The 15,485-nt window shown below is 40.1% G+C and overlaps 1 protein-coding gene across 2 annotated transcripts in view; it reads right to left on the bottom strand.

Annotated features, from left to right (window-relative positions):
• Positions 1–15,485, bottom strand: part of LOC310640721 (prominin-1-A-like) — a 48,491-nt gene that overhangs the window by 15,542 nt on the left and 17,464 nt on the right. For both annotated transcript variants that reach the window (XM_083363209.1, XM_083363208.1), the window contains 9 exons: positions 11,775–11,980; positions 10,240–10,360; positions 6,979–7,042; positions 6,367–6,456; positions 5,167–5,357; positions 4,608–4,682; positions 4,179–4,242; positions 1,099–1,258; positions 310–468 (listed from right to left, as the gene is read on the bottom strand). In XM_083363209.1, coding sequence (XP_083219335.1) covers positions 310–468; positions 1,099–1,258; positions 4,179–4,242; positions 4,608–4,682; positions 5,167–5,357; positions 6,367–6,456; positions 6,979–7,042; positions 10,240–10,360; positions 11,775–11,980 — 1,130 coding nt within the window. The remainder of the gene's footprint in view (positions 1–309; positions 469–1,098; positions 1,259–4,178; positions 4,243–4,607; positions 4,683–5,166; positions 5,358–6,366; positions 6,457–6,978; positions 7,043–10,239; positions 10,361–11,774; positions 11,981–15,485) is intronic.

The following is a 15,485-nucleotide window of genomic DNA, read 5'->3' as shown; positions in this document are numbered from 1 at the left end:
GTACCACTTTAGTGTGAAGATCCGTAGAGCAAGGCAGGAAAACAATGTGCTGAGGCAAGTAGAGGACATTATCAACTTAGTAGTGTACCTTGGCATCAACAGTGACATTTGTGTACAGTAGCAATCTATGTTTTCCTGATAGGAATCTATGCTAAGTGTAAAATTAGAAAAGTTTCTATAAAGTATTTTCTCCAAAGCAACTAACATTACATAAAAATATCAGCAGTGGTTTTGGTTATGATCTGGAAGGATATAAAGAAGTTATTGTCAGTTATTTCCCTATACTGAACAGGAGATAACATTTCTTACGCCATAAAGAAGTTTCCACCGGTGTTGGAGAGGCAGCCCCGTTTGGTAGGCCATTGCATTCCATGTGGATCTAGCCCAAGACTACCAAGGAAAAGACCCAACACATTGAATGCAATTATTACAAGCAGCAGGCAGCAAAGGCAGACGCCAACACCCCACCTGTAGTGAAAGAAATCAACTAGTTAACACTCAGATCTCAAACAACAATGAAGGAAGGAAAGAGGTGAAAGTACACTCAGTTGAGTCAAATCAGTTCAATTCAGTTGAAATCAGAATAAGGAAGACTGTGCTGTGCTAGCATCTGCAAAAGACTAATTTTGTTCAAACAGGATGTTTACCAACCAGGATTATAATTTCCTCAAGTAACCAAATTTTCTCAGGTACTGTACATAACACATTAAACCACAAAGTACCTGCATGAGCTGGGTTTGCATCCTGCATGCTAAAATGTGCTTGGATCATTTGTAGTTCAGTGCATTATGAACATAGGCACTAGAAGATAAAGGAAGTAATGAAAATAATAAGACCTAATTCAAGGTCAGAGAATAAGAACTGGTATTAAATTCTGATTAAATGATTAAATAGATCCTTAAACTTTTGCAAATTACAGGTGCTGGTCATTCAAACAACATGATTGAAACAGTACCTCAGATTTCTAGAAGCCTCATTTTTCTTCTGAGCTACACCATATTTTCTATAACTTGACTTTCTGCCTACTAAAATGGAATGTAGATATCATCCCAAGTAATTCTGCAACGTATGAAAAATTGAGAAAAGTTTCATTCCTACCTGTAGCCATCATATTGGATCACAAGTGGCTTGTAGTCATTTGCCTTCTTTACAAGATTTTCCATGAATGCATTGACATTCTTCAGTGAGACCATCTTGTGAAATTTATCACTGATTGCATTCATTCCCTTCTTGACATCGTAAAGTATGCCCTGTATATCTTTAATAATTGGAGTCAACACAGGTAAATCATTATACTATGTGTATTATCATGGATCACCTAAACAATAGCAGCAATTATCCAAGGACAATGGATATGTTAAGCTCTCCAACCTGTACTCTGTACAGATGCAACTTACACTGCATCTTAATCTAAGTGGGCAATTCCACTTTTTAATTACTTAAGAGGCATCTTTAACAAAGCAATAAACAACAAAGTTGACTGCAAATTTTGGGAGTGAAGATTACATTCTTTTTGAGGGAACAGTTCCCATTAAGTGAAACTAAAGTCAGGGTGTATTAGGGGCAGGAAAATAGCTACACATGGGAAGAATAAGTAGCATAATCCAGGAAACTAGATATGTTTGACCAAAGAAGCTGAAAAACAATAAATCATGAAAAACATAGGAATCTACCTAATACTGCATTAGATCTTCATCTTACACATATTATCTGCACTGTCTAATGTTCATATAAAATCCCAGAATTTTTAACTATGGTTAATTAAGCAAGCCATTATGGGCTGATTCAAATATAGGTAGGTTGAATGGGTACATCTACACAAGTATGAAAAAAAGCAAACTGGTTAGACTGTGCAAGTCCTCAGAGGGGTACTTCACTTTGATGAAACTTCAAGTGAAATACTCTCTAAGGTGTGGCTAAAGAGAATAATTTGCTTCACATTGCTCTGCTTCTCCACCTTTCAACATCCTCTGGGAGTTACAAAAGCCAAAAGACCACCTGCATAGAAGTCTATCCTACCTTCTCAATGGCTGAGAGTTTCTTTGCAGCCTTCTTCTACTACGTGATTGGTGGAGTCTCCTCTACCTCTAACCAAAGTTGGAAAAGGCTTCTACACAAGTACAGTGCTTCACTGAAGCCATTCTCAACTTGCACAGATGTTAGAAACAGGAAACTTGAAGATGACATTGGTTTGGGCTAATTTTGTTGCACTCTTGATTCAGTGAGGGGGGGAAAACTGCATCTACAATGTGAATATCTTCAGAGTGGCAAATAATTACATAGGACAATAAATCACCCCATAAGTTAATACAGTAAGCAAGCAGGCTACTTAATGGGCAGCAGTTCTTCAGACTTTCGGCTAGGGATCTCTCCAGTCCTACCTGAAGAAGCCAGAGACTGAACCTGGGCTTTTTGCATGCAAAAAGTGTGCCTTACTAGTAGGTTTGGTATCTATGTGTACTGATTACTTAAAAGTCTACACAGTAGACCCTGTACTCATGCCAAGAGGGGAAACATCACTAGGCAAAAAATACTAACACTGGCATTAGTGTATTTAGGAAGCCAGCAAGACTGTGGCTTGGAAGGAACTGAAATAGTGGCATCCTAGCAGAGTAAAGCATCTAAATTTCTGACTACAATTCAAAATGCTCTTATGGTTTATAAAGGGGTACACAGTTTGGGCCAAGGCCTTTTGAAATGCCATCAATGCTTGCCAAAATCCTTTGGAGACATCCTACCCTTTGAGGTACATTTGACGGAAATATATATATTCAGACAGGCTTTGGGCTATACCACAGACCTTTGTATTACAGAGAGATACATACAGAGAAATAGAGATACATGTATTTTTAACTCTGTTTTAATTATGAGTAAAACTTTAGTCTGTATTGTTATTAATAACTAGTTATTTGTAGCATCTTTCAACATTGTCATTAATTGTTTTGAATAAACAGTTGGCAGAAATGCTTATCAAATAGTAAGATGACATAAAAGTGGGTAGATAGCTAATACTACAGGATAGTGTTGCCCAACCTGGGCTAATACTTGGAACATGTTTCCAGATGTATGATTTTCAACTCCCAGAATTTCACAGTCAGTATGGCTATTCCTGAAAATGCCAGAAGTTAAGTCTGTATATCTAGAAGTTTTCAGGTTGGAAAATATTAAAATTTAGGATTAAAACCCAATACAAAATTATATTAATAGATTTGAGAAAAATCACAAAAGCAAATCTACTAATGAAACAAAGGAAGATCTTAGAAAAACATAAAGCAAATGCACAGGTAGAGAGCATGGAAGGATATCTGGCCTGATAATACTAAATCTGAAAAAAAATCTTAGAACTGAAGAGGAATTGGCAACTCAAAATAAGGCTACTCAGACGTCAAATGCAGTTTTAGTCTGTGTGAACAGAATTTCATTTATCTAATCAGGAGAAGTTATAATTATATTCTACTTTGAGTACTTTGTCCAGTTCTGGGCACCATGCTTTAAAAGAGCATCAGTTAAAAACTTGCAGAAAAGAGCAACAGGGGGATTAAAACGTAACTTATTTTTAAAAACAAAGTCAAAGAAAATTAGTATGTTTAGACCTGAGCAAAGATTTTGGAAGGGGAATATAAAAGCACTTTTCAAGGAAATGAGGTGGTGTCATACAGAAGTTAAGAACTGTCCTCTATCATTGAGAGATTCCAGCTGAATGTTAGAAAATACTTCCAATAGTCATAGTTTGATTGTGGAGCTAAGTATGTGGAAGATGGTGAGCTGTGCTTCAGGGGATGTAATCTGGCATTATTTTACTTATTAATTCTGCATTAAGGAAGGGATTCAATTAATGTACCTAAAGGTTCCCTTTGAATTCTATGACTCTAGTGGAAATATGAGATATAAACATGATACATACATTATAAATTAATTAATTACATAATTTATGTGGAGAAAAATAATTTTTTTGGAAGGATGGGACTATTGGAAAATTGTATTTAGCTGAAGTGGGGATGCTTGTAAGGTATCCATAAATGAGGGAGAGGCATGTCAGACCTTTTCTTATAAATGCACCTCCTCCCCATATACTGTATAATGCCAGTCATATGAATAATTTCTTACACCTACATGCCTTTAGAAACCACAGCATAATGTTTGAAATGAAGAACAAATTCTATAACCGGGTTACTGACCAGACACCTCCTCTTTGGTCTGATTAGAGACTTTCTCTGGTATCTCTTTCACGAAATTTCTTGCCTACAAGCAAAAGACATCCAGACAGACATAGATGAAGACACATACAAACAAAGCTCAGATCTCAGAATGTAAGTCAAGTAAAACATGAGCCCAAGCTGTTGAAGAAAAGACAAAGCCCCCAAGATGATACATTTGCCATTTCCCCAGATTAACAGATTTAATCCCTTTCGAGGACATAGTACAAATAGGTCTCATCAGTCCATGAACAAAATGGCTGCAAATAAAATGGCTCCAAACAATGACCAATGATTGTTGAAGTGACAATTTTGTCCTGTTCCTCAGCCTCTCATGGGCACCCATCTTATTGCACTGGCACTTGGAGTAGATACTTGGAAAGAGTATTATAGAGAAAAGGAGGGTGTTACCTTTATTAGAGTACTGTTGAGATCTAAACGTGTCAGATCAGATATCAAATTAAGCGGTTCGCTGACATCAGGAATCTGCAGAAAGAAATAATGAGGAAACCTATCTTTTTATTGTTTGATCAACTCCAATTAAGCAATGGGGGATGTACTATGTTTCTAGTGGGATGAAGTGAAAACACACAAAGCAAGAGCTGCCACATAGAAATGTGTGTATACATATGGATGATTAGGAGTTAATGAACACAGAACTAGACAACTTGAAAACATACTCCTACATTGTAACCTATTCTGTATGGTGTTACAATTGGAATACATTTGGTTCTATGGCTTCTGATTTCAGCCTCTCGTGGGTCAATTATCTCAGCAATCTTATCCCAATTACATTATTCTTCCTTAGCCAGACTTTTAAGATGTATCATGAATTGCATTTCTATCCCCCCACCACAAAAAACACTTAAAAGTTCACTGTACCCCTGGCCCAATCAGATCTTTTCCTATGCTGTCCAATAGTCCACCCTGCCCATTCATATATTTCTCTCTCTTCCAAACCCCATTCTACCGTATCAAAATTGGCCTCAGGCATCAGGTTCTCTACGGACACTTCCCCACAGGGGCTGCCACATTCTTTCAGAGTGGCATTGATCTCGGTTCTCAGGTCAGTCAGATTTTTGTTCAGCTGTTTTTGTATTTCCTGCAAGCGAGCACCAGTCTGGTTGACTTTCTGGAGTTCCTGGTCTATGCTCTGAATGTCTATAAAAAAAAAGTAGGAAGGACAGAGGAAAGACTGAGGAAGAATTCCACAACCTGAAGTGTCCACTTAGTTCCTGATTGTAAAAGAACTTAGAGATGATCTTGTGCAAGATATAAAAGACTATTAAGTAAGTAAAGAGTTGGACATGATTTTGCACTGTGAAGCGGTATATAAAGTCTAAGTGCTATTGCTATAATTCATGGTCCAGAAATAGAAAGAAGCATGAGAAAGAAATTCAAAATAATACCACCTTGATTTTGTTTGGATAGGATGAGACAGAGAGAAACTTGAGCAGGCTTTCAAGACTCTGTTATTTTTTTTTTTATTAAAAAGTTTTAACATACAATTTTCCTTTAAAACCCCTCTCCCCTTCCCTTCACCCCCCCTACCTCTCCCCCCTCCCCCCTCCCCCTCCCTTCACCCCCCAACCTCCCCCACCTCCCCCCTCCCCCCCGACTTCCCAGAGCTAAATACAAGGTATATATATAAAAGAAAAACAATCATAAACAACCATATACTAAGAACCATAAACTCTAAAATCCATCACTCTCTAGCTTATATAGGATAAATATATATATCTATTAAATATATAGAAAAACAAAAATAGAAGAAAAGACTCTGTTATTATATCCTATAACAATAAATGACATTCCTAGAATCCCTTTGATGTCTGTTTCTTGACCTAGTATACCGCAAAAAGCTGACACTGATTTTGTCCACAGGGAATTACCCCTCAAACATATAAAACATAATGAAATCAATCAATATGTATCCAGCAGTTTCCTAGTCTTTGGGTTCCCATGGTTTTGCTCTGGAGAGAAAAACAAGATATTTTTTTTCTTCTCATGGCATCTTTTATGATAAAGTTAGCAAATCACTTGTTTCTAGAACTATAACTGTAAAAGTTCCTTCAACTTCTGGGTTGCCCTCTATTACCAAATGTATATGGGCTTCCATTCTACTATTATATCTCAATATCATTTTTTAATCCAGTCTCTCTTGCGATACCTTGAAGAAGCTGCTCAGTTGTGTCTAATACTTTGTTTGTTGGTCTACGTAATGTTTCCATGATCTCGCTCCCCAAGGTACCATCAATATCTGCAAAGAAGGAAAGCACCAACACAAAGTTACTAACAGAAATATTTTTCCCACTGCCATTTGCCTGTAAAACCCCATGGCCATTTAAAATTTTTAGGATGGATGGACAGAAATGTGCAAATGTAAATATCTTTTTGCATATATTTTTTGATCTGACCATACCCATTTTTCCTTCACTTTACACATGGAACCCCCCCCCCAAAAAAGATGATATGATTCACATCACTCGGCCTAAAAAAGCTTGTGCACACATGCACTCAAAAATAACAATAAAAATTTATATCCCACCTTTATTTTGTACAACTCAAGGTAGTGTACACAACGCTTTGTCTATTTCTCTAGAATGCTCTGAAAATTCAGAGGTATCATCCTAATCTGGTTCTCTGTAATCATAGGATGCAGTGCAAAAATGATATTTCACAATTTGAGACATTTCTAATGTCATCATGAATCTTTTTCTTTCTTTCACTAGAGATTGCATACGTCTATTCCCCCAGAATTGTAGCCAAGGCATAAACTTACTCCACAAGCTCTCATTGACCTGATCCACCGGCACGTTACTAGACCTGATGATGTCATTAATCTCCTGTGGGAGAGATAAAATAAAATCCCATATGAACAAAACTAAAATCCTGAACTCGGGATTCATGGAAATTATGAGGAAAAATATAGGATGTCATATACAATTTGAACACAAGATTGTTAAAATATGTTTATTGTACCAAAAGGCCCTCCTATATATTTGTCAGATATAAAGTCATATATTGACTATCTGTATACAGAGTGAAGAAGAACTAAAGAGCCTCTTGTTGCGGGTGAAGAAGGAGAGTGCAAAACTTGGGTTGAAACTTAACATTAAGAAAACCAAGATCATGGCATCTGGCCCTCTCAATTCCTGGCAAATAGATGGGGAAGAAATGGAGGTAGTGACAGATTTTATTTTCCTGGGCTCTAAGATCACTGCAGATGGGGACTGTAGCCAAGAAATTAAAAGACGCTTGCTCCTGGGGAGGAAAGCCATGGCAAATCTAGACAGCACACTAAAAAACAGAGACATCACCCTGTCAACAAAAGTGCGTATAGTCAAGGCTATGGTCTTCCCAGTTGCAATGTATGGCAGTGAAAGTTGGACCATAAGAAAGGCTGAGCGCCAAAGAATTGAGGCCTTTGAACTCTGGTGCTGGAGAAGACTCCTGCGAGTCCCTTGGACTGCAAGGCGATCAAACAGGTCAGTCCTAGAGGAGATCAATCCTGACTGCTCTTTAGAAGGCCAGATCCTGAAGCTAAAACTCAAATACTTTGGCCACCTAATGAGAAGGAAGGACTCACTGGAGAAGAGCCTAATGCTGGGAAAGATCGAGGGCAATAGAAGAAGGGGACGACAGAGAATGAGGTGGCTGGATGGAGTCACTGAAGCAGTAGGCGTGAGCTTAAATGGACTCCAGATGATGGTAGAGGACAGGAAGGCCTGGAGGAATGTTGTCCATAGGGTCGCGATGGGTCGGACAGGACTTTGCAGCTAACAACAACAACAACATATAGATTCAGTTGGCAAAGTTGCTGGAACCATCAGAATTGTTGAACCAAAGAATCATTATATATAAACATCAAAGACTGAAATACAGTCACATACAAATAGGTCCTATATTGCCCTGTTGAAGATCTTAGTGGATTACTTCTAAGGAACTGTCTTATGTGCTTTTTGTCACAGAAAAAAATAGGATACACAAAATAAATGCAATAATTGGTTTCTAGAGGTAAATAAATGAGGGAGGGAGAGAGGGAGAGAGAGAGAAAGAGATGGAGCTAATTTGGAAAATAGTGTAGAAATATCCATTAGTATAGGATACAGCAGCTACATAAATAATTGGAATGGGCGTTATGATCATATGTTTCCTGTGCTGGCTCATTTCAAGTAAAAAGAGTTGATACCAACCAATAAAGTCCTTCACAACTTGGGGGCACAACTTCTGAAATGATGTACCTTTCTGTGAACTGCTAATTGTGCATTACAGTCATCTTTAGGAGTCCTGCTCTAAATGCCCTCCTATCCTAAAGTATGGAGCACAACCATCTGAGTGACAGCTCATTCAGGGCTTTTTTTCTCATAGAACGCTCAGAACGGAGTTCCGGCACCTTTTTTGGATGGAACCTTGTAGGGTAGGCAAGGTGGGTTGTATGACATGTGTGAGTTCCGGCACCTTTTTCTTTTACAAAAAAAGCACTGGTCTCATTGGAGCTAAAGCTTGACAACCACTTTTTTGATACTAAAAACCAAGACTTTTTTTTAAAAAAAAATAATTCTAAGGCCTTTTTTTGTTTTTGCCATAAAGTGGTCATGTTAATTGATTCTTAAGATGATCTAACTGTTACTTTTTATAAGTCATTTTCACTAGATGTTTTATGCTGCTTTTTATATATTCAGATATTATTGACATTTTTAGGATATTTGGATTTATATTGTCTTATAAAAACCATTATGAAAGAAAGCATATAAATCAACCACAGTGACAAACTGGCTACCCAAAAGTAATTTTAGTTCCAGTGAAAAGGAACCAGAGCACAGATATTCCAAGATTCTATTCTACAATCCTTTCTTGCCAAATCCCCTTTTTGCTAATCTTGCCATGTCCTTGGTTGCTAATGGTTAAAAAACATTCGTGGATTTAGACACGTTTCTGATTTTTGCAAAGATTTCTTGGAACCATTGTTCTACAAAAGCAATTCTCAGAAGTACAGGTAGTCCTTGACTTACAACCACAACTGAGCCCAAAATTTATATTGCTAAGTGACAAATTTGTTAAGTGATTTTTGCCCCGTTTTTCTTGCCACATTTGTTAAATGAATCGCTGCAGTTGTTAAGTTAGTAACACGGTAGTTAAGTGAATCTGGCTTCCCCATTGATTCTGCTTGTCAGAAGGTCGCAAAAAGGATCATGTGACCTTGGGACACTGCAACCGTCATAAATCTGAGTCAGTTGTCAAGCATCTGAATTTTGCTCGTGACAGTGAGGATGCTGCAATGGTCGTGAGTGTGAAAAATGGTCATAAGTCACATTTTTCAGTGCCATTGTAACTTTGAATAGTTACTAAACAAACTATTGTAAGTCGAGAACTACCTGTATACAGTATGACATGATACAGCGGTCCAAGCAGAGCTGCCTTTGAAGGGAACTGCTACGGAAACAATGTTGTCGGTAAAAATCTAAATCAAAATCATTTTAAACATTTTTCTGTTAACAGCAATTATTGCTTGCTCCTTCTGCTATTCTGAAAATCATTACATTTTACTGCTTCTACTTTAACTTTAATTGGTTATGGGCCATAATAGAAGGCACAGATAGATTGGATGAAAATGCAATGTCATCAGCAACAATTATGAACATTGACATATCTCTTTGATTTACTTAAGAGTTCTACTTTATGTTCTAGCCTTTTGCTAGGATATGGAAAAGCTTTAGACTGTTACCCTGTTTCTTTGGTGCGATCTTCCCCAGTATTAACAGGATCTAATGTTTATTTGCCAGCAGGCAATGGATAAGTAATTTAGTACAGGCACTGAAGTACTAAAACTATAGATAGAAAATAGTAACGTGCTGGTGGGTTAAAAGGAGCCAGCCAATTTTCTCAAGAGAAGTAGAAGAAATGCTACAGAAAGGAAGCAATGGAATGGGATGGAAGCAAAGATATTTTGGTGGAACACAGAGCGAGCCCCATGGCAACTGGGACTGGTACAGAGTAGGGTATAAAAAAAAATAGGATAAGATAGAGGGGTCACATTTACCTCAGGTATAGAATTCAGATAAACATTCAGGTTGCTCACTGTATTGTTGAAAATGACAAAACCTCTCTCTAGACCCTGGGATATACGTTGATTGCTGACATAGGCACATATATCTCCAGCCCTTTAGCAGAAGAAGTAAAAATAAAAGAACAAAGTTGTGAAGGGCAACTAAGTAACATCATTCAGTAGGCTGCAAACATAGCAATATGTTGAGGTCTCATCCAACTGATGTAAGATATAAATGCAATACATAAATAAAATTTATTTGGACATTGATGTTGTGTTAAGTATTTTGAAAAGCTATGGGGATACAGATCATGTAAAATATTTAGATTAAAATGAGTTGAATTTTTCTAGCTTTGCATGATGTACTGTATGAAGCCACCAATTCTGCCCTAACATTATCTATGAAGTAGTTTATTATGTTCAACAATATATGGTTTAAAAAGATACCTAAGCATTATGTGTGAAGCTAAACATAATATAAGGGGGGGGGAAGTATGGCTCAGAGCCAGCACTTAATGCCTTTTGTTATTTCTAACATTACAGAATCATAGTGTGATTTCAGCTGGTTATCCCTAGTTATGTGATTTGTCAACCTAATTTTATATTCTGTAGCACCTTTTCCCTCTAACCCCATCAACACACTTGTGGTTAATTATGCCACGCACAATATCTTTGTAATCCTGCCTGCATTAACAAAAATACATTATGGCTAACTTTGATCTTTGTGTCCTTCTGGGAATAGTATAGAAACAAATTATATAGTAAGGGTTCTCCAATGCGTGGGAATTTCTGTAAGGAAAAATAAGGGGGGGTGTGCAATCCACACATGCTCAAGGGCATATTCAGACTTTAACAATGTGCTTGCTTCTGGAAAAAAAATGCTGAGGGGAGTTTTGGCAAAATAAAGCATGACCAGGAATATTCCAGGCTATCACATGTTTGCACTCTTTGGCCATAGAGCAACCTCCTAACTGTTTAGTCCCACCCAGTGGAATCTACTCCCCCACCATGGCCATTTCCTTTACAACTTCCCTTCTTGGCCCATCCCATCCTAGGCCCAACTTTCAGGAAACCATTCCCCAAGTACAAACAATCCTGACAGACTTGCCAAGGAGACAAAAGAACTGGCTCACATCTCAGTTAACTCTGTCCTTCAGCCACTGTGCATATTATATTAGGAACATCTGCTGTGCTAGTACAGTACCTATCCATAAAAATCAAGAAATCTGATTTCAGTGTGTTTCCAGAGGACTGATCACATTAGCCTCTTGCTGCCAAATCAACAAGAAGCATCTTAAAAACGTAATCAATTTATTACAACTTCATCTTTCATGGATCACTGTCCACATCAGGACATACAACTATAAACTTTAAGGTGCTACCCAATTTTCTGTCAATGTAAACCAATCTAATGTAGAGGTGCAGGAGTAGCAACTTTAAACCAGAGGCTTATAAAGATAAGCAAAAGCCCACAGAATGGTCACATTCCCTCATGCTTGTTCTGTTATTTTTCATAGGATAAAACTTACAGAAGAACAGCAGTGATGCCCAGCAGAAAGCAAAAAAGAGTCCGTCTCTTGCAGGCAGTGTGCCTATTCTGCTTCTGGTACATGAAACCTCCACAATGTCCACAGCAGCGGCAGCAACAGAAATACAAGCCCACTAGAGGCACAAGGACGATGAACAGAAGACCAATGACAGTACAAACCAGGAAGCCCGTCTCATACCTGAGCATCTAGAGATGGAGAGAAGCAAGAGAGAGTTAACAGACTTAGCAATCTGTGGATGCTTGCAACCAGCATCAACTTCCCTCCGCCCAGTGCACTCCCACAGAGAGGGCCTCCTCAGGTGCCGCCGTTCAGAGAATGCCGTCTGGTGACCCCCAGGGGGAGGGCGTTCTCTGTGGGTGCGCCTGACCTGTGGAACTGTTTACCAGTTGAGCTCCGGATGGCTCCCGACCTTCGCTCCTTCCAACGCGACCTAAAAACCTATCTGTTTGAACAATCCGGCCTGGTCTGATGGGTTTTGTTTTAATTATTGTTTTAATGTAATTTATCTTCTGCATTTGGGCACTAGGGTTTAACTTGTTTTCAATTTCTGTATTTGGGCATTTTGATATTTATGTCCCTGTTCACCGCCCTGAGTCCTTCGGGAGAAGGGCGGTATACAAATCTAATCAAATAAATAAATAAATAAATAAATAATGCAGAGAGAAGGACAGAAAGCTAAACAGGAGGTTGCCTTCAGGAGTGGGCATATTCTACTGGATTTATCTCAGATACCATTTTTACTGTCTCAAAAATAAAAATCACTAAACAGCAAGTGAAGTAGCCGAAGGACCACTTTGGACGACAGGCTAGTAACAACAGGTTTATTTAAGAGCAAGGCAAACTTAGAATAACTTGTCCGGCTTTTATAGCCGGCAGCTGGTAGCGAGGACCAATCAGCGTTGTTCATTTTGGCGCCCTGTCAGGCAGGGACCAATCCGCGTCGTCTTTTGTTGACAGCTCCGGCTTCCGCGTGTCTTGGTGTTTTGACAGCCGCGAGCTGTCAGTGGTTGCGCCTGCGCTGTACGGTGGACGCTTTGACAGCTCAGGCTTCTTCGTAGTCCGGCGTTTGACAGCCGCGAGCTGTCAGTGGTGGCGCCTGCGCGGTGCGAGGAACTTTGACAGCTGTCAAAGTTCCCGCGTGTTTTCCTGTCAGGCTGCTTTTAGTTTCTACCCTTTGTTGCTGCCGTATTATTAGAACTGTTAACATCTATACCTATCTATTACAGAATTGTTTACATATATAACACACCCCTTACCCCTCCCCTGGTGCGTTTCCGTCCTCTTGGATGTTTGAACCTGCCCACTGATAGTCTTTTAGGTAGGTGGGTGGTCTCCGATTCCTGGTCGAGCGGCGAAGGGGTGGAGGTTGGTCTGGTTCCGGATCTTCGTTTTGGTGTTCTTCTTCCTGGTTTGGGATAGGCAGCATTTCCGGTGGGGGCTGTATGCTGGCGTTGGTTGGTTGCTCAGAATGGTGTGGTGGTTGTCTGGGTCTTAGCTGATCAATATGGCGGCGAATGTTGCCCTGTGCTTGCGTAGCTATAAGGTATGATATGGGCCCTGTTTGTTTTATTACTGTCCCTTGGACCCACTTGTTTTTATCTGTGTATGATCGTGCCCAAATCAATTGACCTGGGGTGAGTGTGCGGCCGGGGTGGGGGTGTTGTTTTTCTTCTGGATACGTGTCCGGGTGCAGTCTGTCCAGACGTGTTATTAGCCTTCTCCCCCATCTTAATTCCGCCGGTGATTTGCCGGTCGTGGAGCATGGTGTTGTGTGTTGTGCTAAGAGGAACTGGCTGAGGCGCCTCTGCCAGTTTCCTTTAACGAATTTTTTTAATGCTTCTTTTGTGGATCGTACCATAATTTCAGCCATTCCGTTTGACGATGGGTGGAACGGCGCCGACGTGACCAGCCTAATACAATTCTTCATAGCGAAGATCTGAAATTCACGAGAAGTGAATTGAGGTCCGTTGTCAGAAACTATGGTGTCAGGTAGGCCGTGGGTAGCGAATATTTTTCGTAAAGCTTGGATAGTGGCTTGGGACGTTGTTTTTCTAAGGGGTGTGACTTCCAGCCATTTTGAGTGGCTGTCTACTACAATTAAGAAACTTTGGCCTTGGATGGGTCCAGCAAAATCTATATGTATACGTGACCAAGGGTTTCTGGTAGTCTCCCATTTATGGATTGGAGCCTGGGGTGGTTCATTCCTGGTCTCTTGACAGGCATAACACCCCCCCACATACTTTTCTATTTGTTTATCTATGCCCGGCCACCACACATAACTTCTAGCCATCGCCTTCATTTTTACAATTCCAGGGTGTCCTTCGTGTAAAATTTGTAATGTTTGGTCTATGTTTTTCTCTGGTATGATAACCCTATTTCCCCACAGCAGGCATCCTCTATGTGTTGAGATCTCATTTTTTCTGTTAAAATAAGGTTGGAATTGAGGTTGTGGATTTTGAGCTGGCCATCCTGTTGTGGCCCATTTGAGGATTCTGGCAAGTACTTTATCTTTGGCAGAATTATTAGCTATGATGTTTGCAGTCAGGGGGCATTCTGGAAGTTGGGAGATTGCTAAAATCTGGCTGGCTGGGGCTGGGTCTGAGTCCCTGGTTTGTATGGGTAGTCTGCTGAGGCAGTCAGCATGTCCCAATTCTTTACCTGGTTTATGTATTAGTTGATAGGAATAGGCTGCTAAGAAGGTTGACCATCTTAGCATTCTCGGGGAGAGTATTTGTGGGGTAGTTTTATTCCACGTGAATATGCCTAGCAGGGGTTTGTGATCTGTAATTATGGTAAATGGTCTTCCATATAGGTAATCGTGAAATTTTTTGACCCCTGCTACTATTGCTAGGGCTTCCCTGTCAATTTGGGCATAGTTTCTTTCAGCTTTGGTTAGAGTGCGTGAATAGAAGGCTATGGGTCTTTGTGTGCCGTCCTTGAATATGTGACTTAAGACAGCCCCGATCCCATAGGGAGAGGCATCGCAAGCGATGCATATTGGGGTGTCCTCCCTGAAAAGAGTGATAGTTGAACTGTGACAGATAATCTTTTTTAACGATTGGAAGCTACTCTCATGCTCTTTGGTCCAGGACCAAGTTGTACCCTTGTCTAGGAGTCTATGCAGAGGCTCCGCAATAGTGGCCTTATGGGGGATGAAGGCATGGTAAAAGTTTAACAATCCTAAAAAGGATTGCAGCTCTTGTTTGTTCCTAGGACTGGGTGCGGTCTGAATAGCCTGCAGTTTTTCTGAGGTGGGGTGAATGCCCTGGCTATCTATTTTGTACCCTAGGAATTCAGTGGATGTAACTCCAATAGAGCACTTTTCCCGCTTAAGTTTGAGGCCGGCTTCTCTGAGCCGGCTCAGCACAGCTGACAGCCTGTCAGCTAAGTTTGCTTCGTTTTCTCCGGCGATGAGAACATCGTCGAAATAGGGGCAGACCCCGGGTATTCCCTTCAGGGTCTTCTCCATGATTCCCTGAAATATACCCGGGGCCGCCGATATGCCAAATTGGAGCCTCTTTACCTTAAAGGCACCGCGGTGGGTGACGATTGTCTGGGCCTCCGCAGTGTCTTCAGTGACAGGCAGCTGTAAATACGCCTGTGTGAGATCAAGCTTGGCGAAAAGGGCGCCAGAGCGGATGGAAGCAAATACGTCCCTTACCGCTGGCACCGGGTAGGCATGGGGGCTGA

Source organism: Vipera ursinii (genome assembly GCF_947247035.1).
Source record: "Vipera ursinii genome assembly, chromosome: 5".
Lineage (NCBI taxonomy): Eukaryota > Metazoa > Chordata > Lepidosauria > Squamata > Viperidae > Vipera > Vipera ursinii.
The sequence above is the reverse complement of the archived record's forward strand: the minus strand, read 5'-3'. Positions and strand labels throughout refer to the sequence as shown.